The sequence below is a fragment of the Prionailurus bengalensis genome, chromosome B3, assembly GCF_016509475.1.
Source record: "Prionailurus bengalensis isolate Pbe53 chromosome B3, Fcat_Pben_1.1_paternal_pri, whole genome shotgun sequence".
In the NCBI taxonomy this organism is placed as follows: domain Eukaryota; kingdom Metazoa; phylum Chordata; class Mammalia; order Carnivora; family Felidae; genus Prionailurus; species Prionailurus bengalensis.
In genome coordinates this window covers 24,135,255-24,155,373 of record NC_057355.1, presented here as the reverse complement: position 1 = coordinate 24,155,373, position 20,119 = coordinate 24,135,255, and the positions used below count along the sequence as shown (strand labels likewise).

General features: G+C 58.7%; 1 protein-coding gene and 6 non-coding genes across 19 annotated transcripts in view; all 7 read right to left on the bottom strand.

Annotated features, from left to right (window-relative positions):
* Window positions 1-4,917, bottom strand: part of LOC122468348 (collagen alpha-2(I) chain-like) — a 52,057-nt gene extending 47,140 nt beyond the window's left edge. For 6 of the 13 annotated variants that reach the window (XM_043554874.1, XM_043554881.1, XM_043554885.1 and 3 more), the window contains exons 1-3: window positions 4,658-4,917; window positions 2,194-2,328; window positions 1,824-1,916 (exon numbers count right to left, since the gene is read on the bottom strand). In XM_043554874.1, the coding sequence (XP_043410809.1) occupies window positions 1,824-1,916; window positions 2,194-2,328; window positions 4,658-4,726 (297 nt within the window). In that variant the 5' untranslated portion in view covers window positions 4,727-4,917. The remainder of the gene's footprint in view (window positions 1-1,823; window positions 1,917-2,193; window positions 2,329-4,657) is intronic. The other 7 variants (XM_043554876.1, XM_043554875.1, XM_043554877.1 and 4 more) reach the window with 2 other exon arrangements.
* Window positions 1,848-1,941, bottom strand: LOC122469784. Its single transcript, XR_006293669.1, has one exon. It is a non-coding gene; the product is annotated as a small nucleolar RNA SNORD116 (small nucleolar RNA).
* LOC122469782 lies at window positions 4,682-4,775 on the bottom strand. The gene has a single exon (XR_006293668.1). It is a non-coding gene; the product is annotated as a small nucleolar RNA SNORD116 (small nucleolar RNA).
* A 2,546-nt stretch (window positions 4,918-7,463) lies between the features above and the next one.
* LOC122469781 lies at window positions 7,464-7,556 on the bottom strand. The gene has a single exon (XR_006293667.1). It is a non-coding gene; the product is annotated as a small nucleolar RNA SNORD116 (small nucleolar RNA).
* A 2,567-nt stretch (window positions 7,557-10,123) lies between these two features.
* On the bottom strand, window positions 10,124-10,217 carry LOC122469792. The gene has a single exon (XR_006293678.1). It is a non-coding gene; the product is annotated as a small nucleolar RNA SNORD116 (small nucleolar RNA).
* Window positions 10,218-12,760: 2,543 nt separating this feature from the next.
* Window positions 12,761-12,853, bottom strand: LOC122469780. The gene has a single exon (XR_006293666.1). It is a non-coding gene; the product is annotated as a small nucleolar RNA SNORD116 (small nucleolar RNA).
* Window positions 12,854-15,381: 2,528 nt separating this feature from the next.
* On the bottom strand, window positions 15,382-15,474 carry LOC122469793. Its single transcript, XR_006293679.1, has one exon. It is a non-coding gene; the product is annotated as a small nucleolar RNA SNORD116 (small nucleolar RNA).
* Between the last annotated feature and the right edge of the window lie 4,645 nt (window positions 15,475-20,119).

Sequence of the window (20,119 nt, the reverse complement as noted above, 5' to 3'; positions counted from 1 at the left end):
TGGAGGCCAGCACTGGATGGAACCTCAGGGGTCCCAGGAAAACCCAAAAACTGCCCACAGGGAGTCTGGCCGCCCTGGCCCGCAGCCTACGGGGCAGAGGACGAGGCAGAGCCCTCCCAGGCGGCCACGGGACAAACGGTGCCCCCACCTCTCCACTCTGCCACAAGGGCCGGGGCGGCTAGGCTGCACGGGCCCGGCCCCCAACTAACGCCGGCGCCAAAGCCCACCGAGCCGCGCGCGCGTTCTCTACCAGGGTGGCGGCGCGGCCACGGCCCCTGGGCGCCAGGGCCCCGGCCCGCGAGGGAACGAGCATTCCCTGGGCGGCCCGCTCCGTGGGAGTGTGTTCCCACCTGCATGGAAATTCCCTCCCGCGAACTCTGCCAAATGGACCCCGCCGCCGACGGCCGGAAGCTGCGGGGAGGGCAGCCGCAGACAGGCTTTGACCTTTGCGAGGTTGCGGCCCGCGGCAGGCGACGCACGTGGCCCCCGCCCACGGCCCAGGAACACCAGCGTGGCCCTCACAGGGGACACAAGGGCTGCAGCCCCGCAGGCCAGGGCCACAGCGAGAGGAGATCACGTCGCCCTCGCAAGGGGGGACGGACCTCTGCCAAGCGGCCCGCGGGGCCGAGGCACCGCGCCTGGCCTCAGGGCCCGCAGACCCGCGCCTGCCTGCCAGGTCACCGCAGAGGAATCTGCGGCCCACCCGAGAGGACGGGAGACACACTGTGCCCGACTCCAAGGGACAGTCCCTCCCGGGGTGTCACTTTCGCCTCACCAGCTCCGTGCCCGAGGGGACGGTGCCTCCGTGGCAGGCCCTGCCCGGGGCGGGGGGTAGCTTCTGTGGCCGGGGCCCTGTGGGAAGCCCCTGTTGAAAGGCCACCACCCCTGGGCGCCCTTCCTCCGGAGACCAGAGGCCAGGAGGGCCCTGAGGAGGGGGAGCGCCGTGCCACACCGGTGCACCCTGAAGCCGGCCCTGGGAGCCCCCAGCTTGGCCATCGACGGGAGGAGGCCGCAGGCCTCCGCGTAACCCACGACTGACGTGGGAACGCAACGAGGCACCGGGGCTGAGCAGGCCCGGGCACTCCCCCAGGGCGCGGTCCCCTCCGGACCGTGCCATTACCGTTCTGGCCTTCGGCCGGCACGCCATGCCGACTTCGCCCTGGCCCCGAAGCGCCGGCGCCACGCGCCGCCTTGTGTGGCCGCCGGGCAGGGCCGATGTTTCCAACCTGGCCGGTGCCGCAGCCCGGCCTCTTGCCTTGGCCCAGAAGCCCGAGCCAGGGGCCGCTCCACGTACGCCAGTGAGAGAAAGGGCTCGTCCGGGGATGGCCGCCGCCTCGGGCTGGGGCTCCCGCGCCCCCCACGGCCTGCCAGGCTTGCCACGCTCGGCCCCTCAACACACACCGCCGGGCGCTTAGGCCCGCACAGCCGTCCGGGCCCTCGCAGGCCCCAGCCCTCGACTCCCAAGGGCCGGTGCCACCAGACCCGCCGTTGAAGCCCCAGGCCTTGGGGGACCGGCTGCCCCACTCGACCCCAGTCGCCAGCCACCGCCCGCGGGCCCTGCCAGCCAGGTCCCTGCCCGCGGCTCCCAGGGCCCGTGCCACAGACACGCCTGTGAAGTCCTAGGCCTTGGGCACCAGCTGCCCCACTCGACCTCAGATGCCGCTCATTGCCCTCAGGCCCTGCGAGCCGTGGAAAGCCTGCTAAGGCGGGGAAACGGCTCCCTGACCCGGAGACACCCCGCGAGCCTCTCCCAGGCGCAGGCCGTGGGTGCTGGTGCTTGAAGCAGTGCGGCCAATGGGAAGCCTGCTGTCCCTGACGCTTACCTTCCCTGGGGCGGGCAACGTGCTGGACCTCAGTTTCGATGAGAACGACGGGAGGGAGTTCTCACTCATTTTGTTCAGCTTTTCCAAGGAATGCTGTTGAGGGAGTCATCATCGATCCGAGCACATTCAGGGCCGCCTGGCCGGCTGACCCAGGCGGGGGCCGGGTGGCTCAGCGGGGCGAGCCGAGGGACTCAGGGTCCGCCCGGTGCCCGGGCCGTGCAGAGCCGCGCCACTGAGCCAGAGGAACGGACAGGCCCCTCTGGGAGCAAAACCCCACACGCCCAGCGGGCCACCTGCACTGGCGGCCTCTCGGGCAGCCCCGGGAAAGCCTAAAGCCAGGGGCACTAGCTGACACCCAGGGAAGGCTTACCGTCCGGACGCTCCCGTCAGCAAGGTGCCCGTTCCGGGCCACACTTCTTCCGGCCGTACCGCAAACCACAGGCACTCGGGGGCCGGGGAGGCCTTCTTCTCTCGGCCGACCGCGAGCCTGGCGTGGCCACTGCACCTGAGAGAGGGGGAGCAATCGCCCGCGGGCGTGACCAAGCTACCCAGGGGCTCCGCTCGCCACGCCGGGCAGAACGAGGCCGTGACTACGCCTTGCGTCTGTCTGCCTGTCCTGTCCCTCGGCCCCTTGGGGCTGCCTGCGGACGGGCAACAAGCCACGGGCGCAGGGCGCTGTGGGAGCAGGAGCGCGTGCCTCTTCGTGCGCACGGAGGGTCGCGTGGGCTGGGAGGCTGGGTGGGCTAGGGGGTGTAGGGGGCTGCTGGGCCGGGCGGCCTGGGTGGTCCCTGCAAGGGCACGCGTGCCTGGTGCGCAGGTCCTGGCCCCGGCGTCGCGCCAAGCGACGGCACAGGCCCGGAGGCCTGGCACCCCAGGGAGCCGCGCTGGACGCCCCTGGGCCACTGACGTTGGCCAGGCTTTCCCCCTCCCAAACACTCTCTGGCCACGCGGTGCCCACCGACCTCCACGCGCATCCGTTCCCGCCGCTGCCCACCCATTCCACGTGCACCGTGGAGGCCAGCACTGGATGGAACCTCAGGGGTCCCAGGAAAACCCAAAAACTGCCCACAGGGAGTCTGGCCGCCCTGGCCCGCAGCCTACGGGGCAGAGGACGAGGCAGAGCCCTCCCAGGCGGCCACGGGACAAACGGTGCCCCCACCTCTCCACTCTGCCACAAGGGCCGGGGCGGCTAGGCTGCACGGGCCCGGCCCCCAACTAACGCCGGCGCCAAAGCCCACCGAGCCGCGCGCGCGTTCTCTACCAGGGTGGCGGCGCGGCCACGGCCCCTGGGCGCCAGGGCCCCGGCCCGCGAGGGAACGAGCATTCCCTGGGCGGCCCGCTCCGTGGGAGTGTGTTCCCACCTGCATGGAAATTCCCTCCCGCGAACTCTGCCAAATGGACCCCGCCGCCGACGGCCGGAAGCTGCGGGGAGGGCAGCCGCAGACAGGCTTTGACCTTTGCGAGGTTGCGGCCCGCGGCAGGCGACGCACGTGGCCCCCGCCCACGGCCCAGGAACACCAGCGTGGCCCTCACAGGGGACACAAGGGCTGCAGCCCCGCAGGCCAGGGCCACAGCGAGAGGAGATCACGTCGCCCTCGCAAGGGGGGACGGACCTCTGCCAAGCGGCCCGCGGGGCCGAGGCACCGCGCCTGGCCTCAGGGCCCGCAGACCCGCGCCTGCCTGCCAGGTCACCGCAGAGGAATCTGCGGCCCACCCGAGAGGACGGGAGACACACTGTGCCCGACTCCAAGGGACAGTCCCTCCCGGGGTGTCACTTTCGCCTCACCAGCTCCGTGCCCGAGGGGACGGTGCCTCCGTGGCAGGCCCTGCCCGGGGCGGGGGGTAGCTTCTGTGGCCGGGGCCCTGTGGGAAGCCCCTGTTGAAAGGCCACCACCCCTGGGCGCCCTTCCTCCGGAGACCAGAGGCCAGGAGGGCCCTGAGGAGGGGGAGCGCCGTGCCACACCGGTGCACCCTGAAGCCGGCCCTGGGAGCCCCCAGCTTGGCCATCGACGGGAGGAGGCCGCAGGCCTCCGCGTAACCCACGACTGACGTGGGAACGCAACGAGGCACCGGGGCTGAGCAGGCCCGGGCACTCCCCCAGGGCGCGGTCCCCTCCGGACCGTGCCATTACCGTTCTGGCCTTCGGCCGGCACGCCATGCCGACTTCGCCCTGGCCCCGAAGCGCCGGCGCCACGCGCCGCCTTGTGTGGCCGCCGGGCAGGGCCGATGTTTCCAACCTGGCCGGTGCCGCAGCCCGGCCTCTTGCCTTGGCCCAGAAGCCCGAGCCAGGGGCCGCTCCACGTACGCCAGTGAGAGAAAGGGCTCGTCCGGGGATGGCCGCCGCCTCGGGCTGGGGCTCCCGCGCCCCCCACGGCCTGCCAGGCTTGCCACGCTCGGCCCCTCAACACACACCGCCGGGCGCTTAGGCCCGCACAGCCGTCCGGGCCCTCGCAGGCCCCAGCCCTCGACTCCCAAGGGCCGGTGCCACCAGACCCGCCGTTGAAGCCCCAGGCCTTGGGGGACCGGCTGCCCCACTCGACCCCAGTCGCCAGCCACCGCCCGCGGGCCCTGCCAGCCAGGTCCCTGCCCGCGGCTCCCAGGGCCCGTGCCACAGACACGCCTGTGAAGTCCTAGGCCTTGGGCACCAGCTGCCCCACTCGACCTCAGATGCCGCTCATTGCCCTCAGGCCCTGCGAGCCGTGGAAAGCCTGCTAAGGCGGGGAAACGGCTCCCTGACCCGGAGACACCCCGCGAGCCTCTCCCAGGCGCAGGCCGTGGGTGCTGGTGCTTGAAGCAGTGCGGCCAATGGGAAGCCTGCTGTCCCTGACGCTTACCTTCCCTGGGGCGGGCAACGTGCTGGACCTCAGTTTCGATGAGAACGACGGGAGGGAGTTCTCACTCATTTTGTTCAGCTTTTCCAAGGAATGCTGTTGAGGGAGTCATCATCGATCCGAGCACATTCAGGGCCGCCTGGCCGGCTGACCCAGGCGGGGGCCGGGTGGCTCAGCGGGGCGAGCCGAGGGACTCAGGGTCCGCCCGGTGCCCGGGCCGTGCAGAGCCGCGCCACTGAGCCAGAGGAACGGACAGGCCCCTCTGAGGAGCAAATACCCCACACGCCCAGCGGGCCACCTGCACTGGCGGCCTCTCGGGCAGCCCCGGGAAAGCCTAAAGCCAGGGGCACTAGCTGACACCCAGGGAAGGCTTACCGTCTCGGACGCTCCCGTCAGCAAGGTGCCCGTTCCGGGCCACACTTCTTCCGGCCGTACCGCAAACCACAGGCACTCGGGGGCCGGGGAGGCCTTCTTCTCTCGGCCGACCGCGAGCCTGGCGTGGCCACTGCACCTGAGAGAGGGGGAGCAATCGCCCGCGGGCGTGACCAAGCTACCCAGGGGCTCCGCTCGCCACGCCGGGCAGAACGAGGCCGTGACTACGCCTTGCGTCTGTCTGCCTGTCCTGTCCCTCGGCCCCTTGGGGCTGCCTGCGGACGGGCAACAAGCCACGGGCGCAGGGCGCTGTGGGAGCAGGAGCGCGTGCCTCTTCGTGCGCACGGAGGGTCTGCGTGGGCTGGGAGGCTGGGTGGGCTAGGGGGCATGTAGGGGGCTGCTGGGCCGGGCGGCCTGGGTGGTCCCTGCAAGGGCACGCGTGCCTGGTGCGCAGGTCCTGGCCCCGGCGTCGCGCCAAGCGACGGCACAGGCCCGGAGGCCTGGCACCCCAGGGAGCCGCGCTGGACGCCCCTGGGCCACTGACGTTGGCCAGGCTTTCCCCCTCCCAAACACTCTCTGGCCACGCGGTGCCCACCGACCTCCACGCGCATCCGTTCCCGCCGCTGCCCACCCATTCCACGTGCACCGTGGAGGCCAGCACTGGATGGAACCTCAGGGGTCCCAGGAAAACCCAAAAACTGCCCACAGGGAGTCTGGCCGCCCTGGCCCGCAGCCTACGGGGCAGAGGACGAGGCAGAGCCCTCCCAGGCGGCCACGGGACAAACGGTGCCCCCATTTCCTCTCCACTCTGCCACAAGGGCCGGGGCGGCTAGGCTGCACGGGCCCGGCCCCCAACTAACGCCGGCGCCAAAGCCCACCGAGCCGCGCGCGCGTTCTCTACCAGGGTGGCGGCGCGGCCACGGCCCCTGGGCGCCAGGGCCCCGGGCCGCGAGGGAACGAGCATTCCCTGGGCGGCCCGCTCCGTGGGAGTGTGTTCCCACCTGCATGGAAATTCCCTCCCGCGAACTCTGCCAAATGGACCCCGCCGCCGACGGCCGGAAGCTGCGGGGAGGGCAGCCGCAGACAGGCTTTGACCTTTGCGAGGTTGCGGCCCGCGGCAGGCGACGCACGTGGCCCCCGCCCACGGCCCAGGAACACCAGCGTGGCCCTCACAGGGGACACAAGGGCTGCAGCCCCGCAGGCCAGGGCCACAGCGAGAGGAGAATACATCTCCTTCCCACGGGGAGGCAGATGTCTTCCAAATAGCCCATGGGGCCGAGGTACTGGGCTTGCCCTCAGACCTCGCAGGCCCGTGCCTGACCGCAAGGCCATCGCAGAGTAGTCTGCAGCCCACCAGAGAGGACATGAGACACACTGTGCCCGAGTCCAAGTGAGAGTCCCTCCCAGAATATCCCTTTCACCTCACCAGTACCGTGACAAGGAGACAAGGTGCCTCCGTGGCAGGCCCTGCCCGGGGCGGGGGGTAGCTTCTTTGACCAGAGCCCTGCTGAAAGCCCCGAGGAACACAACCACTGAGTACCCTTCCTCAGGACTCAAGAAGCCAGGAGGGCCCTCAAGAGGGGGACCACCGTGCCACACCCATGCACCCTGAAGCCAGCTCTGGGAGCCCACAGCTTTGCCATCGTCAAGAGGAGGCCTGAGGCCTCTGCAGAACCCATGAAAGACCTGGGAACGCTATGACACACTTGAGCTGAGCAGGCTCATGCGGTCTTCCAGGGCTCAGCCCTTTCTGGACTGTGCCATTACTATCCAGGCAAATGGCCAGCACAGAAACTTGTACTTCTGCCCTGGGCACGAAGTGCTGGCGCCACGCGCCACCTTGTGTTGTCGCCTGGTAGGGCTGAGGATGCCACGCTGGCAGGTACTGTAGCCTGGCTTCCTGCTTTAGCCCACCAGCCAGAGTAGGTGCCTGCTCCACATACGTCAGTGAAAGAAAGGGCTCATCCAGGGATTGCTGCTGCCTCGGGCTGGACCTCTGCACCCCCACCCACAGGCCAGGCAAGCTTGCCATGCTTGGCCTCTCAACACACACTGCCGGGCGCTTATGCCTGTGGGGCCATCCTGGCCTACACAGGTCCCAGCCCTCGACACCCCAGGGCTGGTACCACCAGACCCGCCGTTGAAGCCCCAGGCCTTGGGGGACCGGCTGCCCCACTCGACCCCAGTCGCCAGCACACGCCTGTGAAGTCCTAGGCCTTGGGCACCAGCTGCCCCACTCGACCTCAGATGCCGCTCATTCCCCTCAGGACGTGCATGCCTTGGAAACCTTGCTCAGGTGGTAAATGCCTCCCTGACCATGAGTCACCCCGTGAGGCTCACCTAGGCAGAGGCTGTGGGTGCTGGTGCTTGAAGGACTGTGACCAAGGGGAAGCCTGCTGTCCCTGACCCTTACCTTCCCTGGGGTAGAAAACGTGCTGGACCTCAGTTTCGACGAGAAAGACGGTAGGGAGTTCTCACTCATTTTGTTCAGCTTTCCAAGGAATGCTGTTGAGGGAGTCATCATCGATCCGAGCACATTCGGGGCCACCTGCACAGCCGACCCTGGTGGGCCAGATGGCTCAGCGGGACAAACTGAAGGACTCAGGGTCTTCCCGTGGCCCAGGACGTGCAGAGCCATTAAAGGACAGGCCCCTCTGGGTTCAAAACCCCACATGTCCTGCCAGCAACCTTCCTTAGTGGCCTTTTGGACAGGCTTGTGAAAGCCTAAAGCCAGCGGCACAACTGATACGGAGATGGCTTACCGTCTTCTCGCTCCAGTCAGCAAGGTGCCCGTCGCAGGCAACACCTCTTCCAGCAGTCCCGCCAACCACAGGCACTCGGAGACCAGGGAGGCCTTCTTCTCTCCGCCAATGGTGAGCCTGGTGTGTCCACTGCACCTGAGAAAGGGGGAGCAATCACCCGCGGGCATGACCAAGCTACCCAGGGGCTCCGCTCGCCACACAGGTCAGAAGGAATCTGTGACTATGCCTTACGTCTGTCTGCCTGTCCTGTCCCTCGGCCCCTTGGGGCTGCCTGAAGACGGGCAACAAGCCACGGGCGCAGGGCACTGTGGGAGCAGGAGCGCGTGCCTCTTCGTGCGCACGGAGGGTCGCGTGGGCTGGGAGGCAGGGTGGGCTAGGGGGTGTAGGGGGCTGCTGGGCCGGGCGGCCTGGGTGGTCCCTGCAAGGGCACGCGTGCCTGGTGCGCAGGTCCTGGCCCCGGTATCCTGCCAAGCAATGGCACACGCTCAGTGGCCTTGCACACCAGGGAGCCATGTTGGATGCCTCTGGGCCACTAACGTTGGGCAGGTTTTCCCTCTCCCAAAGCCACTCTGGCCAAGCAGAGCCCTCTGGCCCAGACACGCATCCTCTCCCACCACGAGCCACCCTGTCAACGTGGACCGTGGACGCCAGGACAGGATGGAAACTCAGGAGTCAAAGGAAAACCCAACAACCACCCACAGGGAGTCTGGCCGCCCTGGTCCTCGGGCTACGGGGCAGAAGCCAATGCAGAGCCCTCCAAGACGGCCACACGACAACAGCTGCCCGCTTCTCTTCACTCTGCCAGTATGCCCTGAGTGGCTAGGCTACACCGGTCTTGTCCCCACTGAATCCAGTGCCAATCCTGACCAAACCACAGGCGCTTTCTCGCCCGGGGTGTGGGCGAGGCCAGGTCCAGTGTGCGCCAGGGTCCCAGGCACAAGGGAAATAGCATCCCATGGGCTGCCCGGTCCAGGGGAGTGTTTCCTGATTGCACAGAAAGTCCCTCTGGTGCCCTCCACCCAACACAGGCCCCTGTCAGTGGCAGGATGCTCTAGGGAAGGCAGCTGCCCACAGGCTTTGGCCTTTTCAAGGATGTGGCCCTCTGCAGGTGACGTGGCCCCTTCCCACGGCCCAGGAACACCATTATGGCCCTCACAGAGAGTGCTAGGCTACAGCCCCACAGCCCAGGGGCACACTGAGAGGAGAACACATCTTGTTCCCAAAGGGAGGCTGACCTTTTCCAAGCGGCCCATGGGGTCAAGGTACTACACCTGGCCTCAGAACTCTCATGCCCGCCTGGCTGCCAGGCCACCACAGAGGAATCTGTGGCCCACCCAAGAGGACGTGAAACACACTGTGCCCGACTCCAAGGGAGAGACCATCAAAGAGTATCACTTTTGCCTTACCAGCAAGGTGCCAAGGAGACAAGGTTTCTGTGGCAGGCCCAGCCAGAGTAGCTTCTTTGGCCAGGGCCCTGCTGAAATCCCTGAGGAACACCACCACTGGGCACCCTTCCTCCGGAGCCCAGCAGCCAGGAGGGCCCTCAGGATGGAGACCGCCGTGCCACACCAGTATACCCTGAAGCTGGCCCTGGGAGCTACACTTTGCCATCCACAAGAGGAGGCCGCAGGCCTCCATGTAACCCACGACTGACCTGGGAACGCAACAAGACACCAGGGCTGAGCAGGCCCAGGCACTCCCCCAGGGTGTGGTCCCCTTTGGACCGTGCCATTACCTTCCAGGCCTTTGGCCAGCACGGCATCCTGACTTCCACCCTGGGCCTGAAGCACTGGCACTGTTTGCTGCCTTGTGTGGCACCTGGCAGGGCTGATGTTCCCAACCTGGTAGGTCCCACAGCCTGGCCTCTTGCCTTGGCCCAGAAGCCCAAGCCAGGGGCTGCTCCACGTACGTCAGTGAGAGAAGGACTCATCCAGGGATTGCTGCTGCCTCGGGCTGGGGGTCCCGGGCCCCCCATAGCCTGCCAAACTTGCCATGCTTGGCCTCTCAACACACCCTGCCATGAGCTTATGCCCTGGGGCCATCCTGGCCTACACAGGACCCAGCCCTCGACACCCTGGGCCAGTGCCACAGACATGCCTTTCAAGTCCAACGCCTTGGGGACCAGCTGTCCCAATGACTCCAGTCATGCGGCTCATTCCCCTCAGGACCTGCATGCCTTGGAAACCCTACTCAGGTGGTAAATGCCTCCCTGACCATGAGCCACCCAGCGAGGCTCTCCCAGGCGGAAGCCATGGGTGCTGGTGCTTGAAGGACTGTGACCAAGGGGAAGCCTGCTGTCCCTGACGCTTACCTTCCCTGGGGTAGACAACGTGCTAGACCTCAGTTTTGATGAGAAAGACGGTAGGGAGTTCTCACTCATTTTGTTCAGCTTTTCCAAGGAATGCTGTTGAGGGAGTCATCATCGATCCGAGCACATTCGGGGCCACCTGCACAGCCGACCCTGGTGGGCCGGATGGCTCAGCGGGACAAGCCGAAGAACTCAGGGTCTGCCCACCGCCCGGGCCGTGCAGAGCCTTGACACTGAGCCAGAGGAATAGTCAGGCCCCTCTGGGATCAAAACCCCACACGCTCTGGGGGCAACCTTCATTAGCGGTCTCTTCGACAAGTTCCCGAAGTGTAAAGCCAGCAGCACAGCTGACGCTGGAGATGGCTTACCGTCTGGGTGCTCCTGTCGGTAAGATTCCCATAGCAGGGCACACCTTTTCCAGCGGTCCTGCCAATCACAGGCACTTGGGAGCCAGGGAGGCCTTCTCTCGACCGACGGCGAGCGTGGCCTGTCCAATGCACCTGAGAAAAGAAGAACAATCGCCCATGGGAGTGAGCAAAGTACCCAGGGGCTCCCCTCACCACACAGGATGGAATGAATCCATGACCAAGCCTTGTGCCTCTCTGCCTGTCCTGTCCTTCAGTCTTTTGGGGCTGCCCGCGGATGGGCAAGAAGCCGCAGGCACAGGGGACTGTAAGAGCAGGAGCGTGTGCCTGTTCCTGTGCATGGAGTGTCAGTGTGTGCTGGGAGTTTTGGCTAGGGGGCATGTGTGGCCGCTCTACCGTGAGGGCCTGGGGCCTTGCAAGAGCACCCGTGGTGCACAGATCTTAGTCCCAGTGTCCCGCCAGGCAACGGCACAGGACCAGTGGCCTTGCACTCCAGGGAGCCATGTTGGATGCCTCTGGGCCACTAACATTGGGCAGGGTTTCCCTCTCCCAAAGCCACTCTGGCCAAGCAGCACCCACCAGTCCAGACACGCATCCTCTTCCGCCACTAGCCACCCTGTCAATGTGGACCATGGACACCAGCACAGGATGGCAAAACCACCCACAGGGAAGCTGGCTGCCCTGGCCCACAGGCTACAGGGCCGAAGCCAACACAGAGGCCTCTGAAGTTACCACACAACAAGAGCTGCCCACTCCTCTCCACTCTGCCAGAATGCCCTCAGCGTCTAGGCTACACGGGCCTAGCCCCCACCGAATCAGGTGCCAAACCCAACTGAACCACAGGCACTTTCTTGCCCGAGGTATTGGTGAGGCCAGGGCCAGTGGGCACCCAGGCCCCGGCCCACAAGGGAGCGAGCATTCCCTGGGCTGCCTGGTCCATGGGAGTGTGTCCCCACCTGCATGGAAAGTCCCTCCAGCGCCCTCCATCCAATGGACGCCCCCATCAGGAGAAGGATACTCCAGGAAGGGCAGCCTCCCATGGGCTTTGGCCTTTGCAAGGATGTGGCCCTCTGCAGGCGATGTGGCCCCTTCCCACAGCCCAGAAACACCAGTGTGGCCCTCACAGAGAGCCCTAGGCTGCAGCTCTGCAGGCCAGGGACACACTGAGAGGAGAACACATCTCCTTCCCAAAGAGAGGCAGACGACTGCCAAGCGGCCCATGGGGCCGAGGCAAAGCGCCTGGCTTCAGAGCTAGCAGGCCACTGCCTGGCTGCCAGGCCACCACAGAGGGGTCTGCGGCCACCCGAGAGGATGTAAGACACACTGTGCCAAATAAGGGACAGAATATCCCAGAGTATCACTTTCACCTCAACAGCTCTGTGCTGAGCAGACAAGGTCTCCGTGGCACACCCAGCCAGGGTAGCTTCTTTGGCCAGGACCCCACTGAAAGGCCCAAGGAACACCACAAATGGGTGCCCTTCCTTGGGAACCCAGGGGCCAGGATTGCCTGCAGGAAGGGGAACGCCATGCCTCACCTGTGCACTTTGAATCTGGCCCTGGGAGTCACGTGTTGCCCTCTGCAATAGGAGGACTGATGCCTCCGTGGAAACCATGAATGACCTGGGAACTCAACAAGACACCTGAGCTGAGCAGGCCCGTGCGGTCTCCCAGGGCGCAGCCCTCTCTGGACTGTGCCATTACCATCCAGGCAAATGGCCAGCACAGCAACTTGTATTCCGCCCTGGGCATGGAGTGCTGGCACTGCTTGCTGCTTTGTCTGTTGCCGGGTAGGGCCGAGGATGCCAAGCTGGCAGGTGCCACAGCCTGGCTTCCTGCCTTAGCCCACCAGCCCAAGCCAGGAGCCCACTCCATGTATGTCAGTGAGAGAAAGGACTCATCCAGGGATCTCCATTGCCTCAGGCTGGGGCTCCACGCCCCCACCCTTGGACCAGGTAAGCTTGACATGCTTGGCCTCTCAACCCACACCTCCACGAGCTTATGCCCGCAGGGTCTGTTCTGGCTTAGTCTCCAGCCCTTGGCTCCCCGTTCTGGTGCCACAGACATGCCTTTGACTCCGAGGCCTTGGGGTCCAGCACCCCACTGACCCCAGACACCAGTCATTGCCCTCAGGACCTCTGTGCCTTGGAAACCCTGCTCAGGTGGTAAATGCCTCCCTGACCATGAGTCCCCCGCAAGGCTCACCTAGGCAGAGGCCATGGGTGCTGGTGCTTGAAGGAGTGTGACCAAGGGGAAGCCTGCTGTTCCTGACGCTTACCTTCCCTGGGGCAGACAACGTGCTGGACCTCAGTTTCGATGAGAAAGACGGTAGGGAGTTCTCACTCATTTTGTTCAGCTTTCCAAGGAATGCTGTTGAGGGAGTCATCATCGATCCGAGCACATTCGGGGCCACCTGCACAGCTGACCCATGTGGGCCGAGTAGCTCAGCAGGACAAGCCGAGGGACTCAGGGTCCACCCGCAGCCCGGGTAATGTAGAGCCACACCACTGAGCCAGAGGAATGGGCAGGCCCCTCTGGCATCAAAACCCCACACGCCCTGCTGGCAACCTTCACTGGTGGCCTCTCGGGCAGGCCCGCAAAAGCCACGGTACAAGCTTAAACTGGGGAAGGCTTACCGTCTGGTCACTCCTGTCAGCAAGGTGCCCATAGTGGGGCACACTTCTTCTGGTGGTCCCGCCAACCACAGGCACTCGGGGGCCAGGAAGGCCTTCTTCTCTTGGCCAATGGCAAGCCTGACATGTCCACTGCACCTGAGAAAAGGGGAACAGTCACCCATGGGAGTGAACAAAGTACCCAGGGCCTCCACTCGCCACACAGTGCAGAAGGAATCCATGACCAAGCCTTGCGCTTCTCTGCCTGTCCTGTCCCACGGCCCCTTGGGGCTGCCTGCGAATAGGCAAGAAGCCATGGGCACAGGGGACTGTAGGAGCAGGAATGTGTGCCTCTTCTGTGTGGAAGGTCAGTGTGCGCTGGGAGGTTGGGCCAGGGGTGTGTGTGGCTGCTCCGCCGTGCAGGCCTGGGGCCCTCCACGGACACACCTGGTGCGCAGATCCTGGCCCCGGAGTCCTGCCACGCAACAGCACAGGACCGGTGGCCTTGCACACCACGGAGCCTCCTTGGACAATTCTGGGCCACTAACATTGGGCAGGGTTTCCCTCTCCCAAAGCCACTCTGGCCAAGAAGCGCCCACCGGCCCAGACACCCATCCACTCCCACAGCTGGCCACCCTGGCAACTTGGACGCCAGCACGGGATGGAAACTCAGGGGTCAAAGGAAAACCCAAAACCTGCCTGCAGGGAGGCTGGCCGCCCTGGCCTCCAGGCTATGGGGCAGAGGCCAACGCAGAGCCCTCTGAGGTGGCCACATGACAACAGGTGCCCACTCCTGTCCACTCTGCCAGAATGACCTGAGCAGCATGGGCCTTGCCCCCACCAAACACTAGTGACAATCCCGACTGAACCACAGCCGCGTTCTAGACCAGCGTGTCAGCAAGGCCAGGGCCAATGGGTGCCAGGGCCCTGGCCTCCAAGGGAACGAGCATCCCCTGGGCTGCCCGGTCCATGGGAGCATGTTCCTGCCCGCATGGAATTACTCTCTGGCACCCTCTGCCCAACAGACTCCCCTGTTGGCCGCAGGATGCTGCAGCGTGGGCATCCGCAGACAGGCTTTGGCCTTTGCAAGGATGCGGCCTGCTGCAGGCAACATGTCCCCTTCCCATGGTCCAGGAACACCAGTGTGGTCCTCACAGTGAGCACAAGGGCTGCAGCCCCACAGGCCAAGGGCACAGTGAGAGAAGACATCTCTGTCACAAAGGGAGGCCAACCCCTTCCCAACTCCATGTGCTGCCATGGCACTGTGCCTGGCCTTGTAGCTCTCAGGCCCCCGCCCGGCTGCGAGGCCACCACAGAGGAGTCTCCAACCCACCAGAACAGACATGGAACAACTGTGTCAAGTCCAACAGACAGAACCTCGTAGAGTAACTCTTTCACCTCCCCAGCTCTGTGACCGCAGAGACAAGGTCTCCATGGCAGGACTGGCTGGCAATAAGTTCTTCATGCAGGGCCCACTGAAAGGCACTGCTGCTGGGTGCCCTTCCTTGGGAGCCCCAGGGCCAGGAGTGCACACAGGAGTGGGACTGCAGTGGCTAATCTGTGCATCCTGAGGCTGGCCCTGGTAGACATGCTTCACCCCCTGAGAGGAGGCCTGAACCTTCCCAGGAACCCACAACTGACCTGGGAACACCATGAGACACTACATCTGAGCAGGCCTCTGGAATCACCCAGGGTGCAGTCCTCTGCAGACTGTGCCTTTACCATCCAGTCCAATGGTCAGCACAGCATCTTGACTTCCACCCTGGGCCCAAAACACAGGCATTGCTTGCCAAATTGTGTGTGGACCGGGATTTATTCCCAAGGTGGCACGTGTTGCAAACCAGACTTATGCCTTGGCCCACCACCCCAAGCCATGGGCCACTCCACATACGCCAGCGAGGGAAGGCGCTCATCCAGGAATCCCATCTGGCTTGAGCTGGGGTTCCCCGCAAGGCTAGGCAAGCTCCCATGCTTGGCAACTCAACACTCTCGGCCATGAGCTATGCCCGAGGTGCCATCCTGGCCCACACAGGTCCCTGCCCTCGGCTCCCAGGGCTGGCATCAAAGTCATGCCATTGAAATCCTAGTAGGCCTTGGGGACCAGTTACCCCACACGACCCCAGACACTAGCCATCCCCCTCAGGACCTGCGAGCCCTGGATGTCCCAGTAAGGTGGGGAAACAGTTCCTGGACCGTGAGCCCTCAGGAAACCTCTCCCATGCTGAGGTCCTCGGTGATGGTAGTTGAAAGAGTGTGACCCAGGGGAAGCTGCTGTCCTCACGCTTATGTTCCCTGGGGCAGATAACGTGCTGGACCTCAATTTCGATGAGAATGACTATAGTGAGTTCTCACTCTTTTTGTTCAGCTTTCCACGGAATGGTGTTGATGGAGGCATCATCAATCTGAGCACATTTGGGGCTGCCTGGCTAACTGAACCAGGCAGGCTGGGAAGCTCGGAGAGATAAGACTATGGCCTCAGAGTCTTCCAGAGACATGAGCCAGGCAGAGCCACACCACTGAGCCAGTAGGACTATCAAGCCCCTCTAGGAGCCAACTCTACACACGTGGAGAAAAATCCTTGGGATTCTCTCTCTCCCTTTCCTCTTTCCCTTCTCATGTACATGCTGTTACTTTCACAAAATAAATAAATCAAGTTTAAAAAAATTAAAGATGCCCTAAATAAATGTAAAAGAGATATCATAATTATAGACTGGCAGATTCAACATAGGAAAATTGTTCATTATACCCACAGTTTTCTAAAGATCTTATGCAATAGCTATTAAGATTAGAGTAGAATTTTTTGTAGATATAGGCTGATTTAAAAAATATATATATATTTGCATATATATATATATATATGCAAAGGTATAACCAAAGCAGTTTTTGATAAGGAAGAATTATGTTAGAGAAATCAAACTATAGTTAAAAAAAATATTATAAATATACATTAATCAAGGAGTAGGCACAGAGATGTATAGGACAGATTTCAGAAACGGATCCATATAAAATGTCCATTTGTTTTTTCACAAAAATACAAGAAGAACTCAATTTGCTTATCAGCAAATGGTGTTAGAATAATTATCATACAACACCAAGGACAAAACAAAAACAAAAAATCAAAACAAAGCCTCAAACTAATCCTCACACCATATACAAAAATTAACTCAAGATAGGCATGCCTGAGTAGCTTGGTAAGCTAAGCATCCAACTTTGGTTCAAATCATGATTTCAAGGTTCATGGGATCGAGCACATCAGGGTCTATACTGACAGCTCAGAACCTAGAGCCTGATTCAGATTCTGTGTCTCCCTCTCTCTCTGTCCCTCCTCCACTTGCACTCTGTCTCTCTCTCACACACACAAATAAATAAACACTGAAAAATCAATTCAAAATGAATATAGGTCTAAATTATACACCTTTATGAAACACTAAACTATAGGAGATATCCTAAGAGAAAATCCTTATGACCTGGAGTTAGCTATTAAACATGCAACCAAAAATATAAACCTATCCTGTGAGAAATACACTGTTAGAGGATGAAAACAATAAGCCGCAGACTATGAAAAAATACTTAGAAATCACGTATCTAACACAAAAAACTTTCATGGTATATGGCGAACTCTCTAATTTCAGCATAAGAAAATAACAATCCTGTTAGAAAAAGAGCAAAAATATAAACTGAAACTTAAAGAAGATACATGGGTGAGAAGCACAAAATGAATGTCCAATATCATTATTCATTAGAATGGTGCACACATTTTTTATTTTATTCTCAAATTATTATCTAAATTCTAGTTAACATGCACTGAAGTACTGGTTTCAGGAGTAGATTTCAGTAATTCCTCACTTACATACAACAGCATAATAAGTGCCCTCCTTAATACCCATCACCCATCTGGCCCATCCTCCTCAACTTCTCTCCATTAACACTCAGTTTGCTCTCTAAGAGTCTCTTGCAGTTGCTTTACCTCTCTCTTTTTTCTTCACCTCACCTCCCAAATGTTTATCTGCTTTGTTTCTTAAATATCACATGAGTGAAATCCTGTGATACCCGTCTTTCTCTGACTTCACTTGCATAATACATTAGTTCCATCCACATTTTTGCAAATTGCAAGATTTCTTTCTTTTTGATGGCAGAGTAATGTTCCATTTTACACACACACACACACACACACACACACATTCATTCATTCATCTTTGGGCTCTTTCCATAGTTTGACTATTGTTGAAAATGCTGCTATAAACATCAAAGTGTATGTACACTTTTAAATCTGTATTTTTGTATACTTTGGGTAAATAGTAATGCAATTGCTATGTTGTAGGGTGGTTCTATTTTTTTTGAGGAACCTCCCTGTTTGAAAGTGGCTGCACCAGTTGGCATTCCCACCAACAGTGCGATAGGGTTCCCCTTTCTCCTCATCCTCGCCAACATCTGTGGTTTCTTGTGTGGTTTAATTGTGGCCGTTCTGACATGTGTGAGGTGGTATTGCATTATGGTTTTGATTTGTATTTCCCTGATGAGCATCTTTTCATTTGTCTGTTAGTCATCTGGATGTCTTCTTTGGAAAAATGTCTATTCATGTCTTCTGCCCATTTCTTAACTGGATTGTTTTTTAGGTTCTGAGTTTGATAAGCACATTATAGATTTTGCATACTAGCCTTTATCAGATAGGTCATTTACAAATGTCTTGTCCCATTCTGTAGGCTGCCTTTTATTTTTGTTGATTTTTTTTCTTGACTGTGTAGAAGCTTTTAATCTTGATGAAGTCCCAACAGTTTATTTCTCCTTTTGTCTCCATTGCATCTAGTGATGTGTCTAGGAAGAAGTTGCTATGGCTGAGGTCAAAGACATTGGTGTCTATGTTCTCCTCTTGATTTTCATGCTTTATGGTCTCACATTTAGCTTTCACCCATCTCGAATTTATTTTTGCGTATGGTATAAGAAAACAGTCCAGTTTCATTCTTCTGCTTCGTGCTGTCCAGTTTTCCCAAAACCATTTGTTGAAGAGACTGTCTTTTTTTCCATTGGATATTCTTTCCTGCTTTGTTGAAGATTACTTGAAAATATAGCTGTGGGTCCATTTCTGGGTCTTCTATTCTGTTCCATTGATGTATATGTGTCTATTTTTGTGCTAGTACCATACTGTCTTGATGACTACAGCTTTGTAATATAGCTCAAGTCTGGAATCATGATGCCTCCAGCTTTTCTTTACCTTTTCAGGATTGCTTTGGAAATTTGTGCTGTGTGTGTGTGTGTGTGTGTGTGTGTGTGTGATTCCATACAAATTTTAGGATTATCTGTTCTAGATCTGTGAAAAAATGTTGGTGGTATTTTAATAGGGATTGCATTAAACGTGTAGATTGCTTTTGGTAGTATAGATATTTTAACAATGATTGTTCTTCCAACCCATGAACACAGAATGTTTTCCATTTCTTGATCTTCAGAGAGTGTGGGTAGCTCAGTCAGTAGAGCATCCAACTCTTGACTTTGGCTCTGGTCATAATCTCAGTTCATGAGTTCAGGCCCTACATCAGACTCTGCACTGATAGTGTGGAGTCTGCTTGGGATTCTTTCCCACACCAACCCCCGCTCTCTGCCTCTTCCTTTCTTTCTCTATTAACTAATTAAAAAAATACAAAGTACAGATCTTCTACCTCTTTGGTTAGGTTTATTCTTAGGTATCTTATGGGTTTTGATGTCATTGTAACTGGGATTGATTCTTTTATTTCTTTTTCTGCTGCTTCATTATTTGTGTATACAATTCAACATATTTCTTTTTTATTTCTTTAACATTTATTCATTTTTGAAAGGCAGAAGAGAGACAGAGCGTGAATGGGGAAGGAGCAGAGAGAGAGAGGGAGACACAGAAACAGAAGCAGGTTCCAGGCTCCGAGCTATCAGCACAGAGCCCAACGCGGGGCTCGAACTCACGGACCATAAGATCATGACCTGAGCCGAAGTCAGCCACTTAACTGACTGACCCACCCAGGCGCCCCTAAAATTCAACATATTTCTGTATGTTGATTCTATATCCTGTGACTTTGCTGAATTCAAGTGTTAGTTCTATCAATTTTTTTGGTGGAGCCTTTTGGGTTTTCTACATTGAGCATCACATCATCTGCAAATAGTGAAAGTTTGACTTCCTCCTTGCCAATGTGCATCTCTTTTATTTCTTTTTGTTTGAGTACTGAGGCTAAAACTTCCAGGACTATGTTAAATAGTACTGGTGAGACTGGACATCCCTGCCTTTTTCCTGACCATAGGGTTCTTATCCTTTATTTTACCAATGTGGTGTATTACACTGATTGATTTGTGAATATTGAACCAGCCCTGAAAGCCCAGGAATAAACCTCACTTGACTTTGGTGAATAATTCCTCTAATGTACTGTTGTATTTGATTTTCTAGTATCTTGTTGAGAATTTTTGCATCCATGTTCATCAGGGATATTGGCCTGTAATTCTCCTTTTTAGTGGGGTCTTTGGTTTTGGGATCAAGGAAATGCTAACTTCATAGAAGACTTTTGGATGTTTTTCTTCCATTTATATTTTTTGGAACAATATGAGAAGAAAGGTATTACCTATTCATTATTTTTTATTAATTTATTTTTTTAAATTTACATCCAAGTTAATTAGCATATAGTGCAACAATGATTTAAGGAGTAGATTCCTTAATGCCCCTTACCCATTTAGTCTATCCCCCTTCCCACAACCCCTCCAATGACCCTCAGTTTATTCTCCATATTTCAGAGTCTCTTATGTTTTGTTCCAGGTATTACATCTTCTTTAAATGTCTGGTAAAACTGCCTTGGGAAGTCATTGGGCCCTGACCTTTTGTTTATGAGGAGATTTTTTTAAACATTTTATTTATTTTTGAGAGAGAAGAATACAAACAGGGGAGGGGCTGAGAGACAGGGAGACAGAAGATCTGAAGCAGGCTCTGCACTGACAGCAGCAAGCCTGATGTGGGGCTCAAACTCACAAACTGTGAGATCATGACTTGGGCCAAAGTCGATACTCAACCAACTGAGCCACCCAAGGGCCCCTATTGG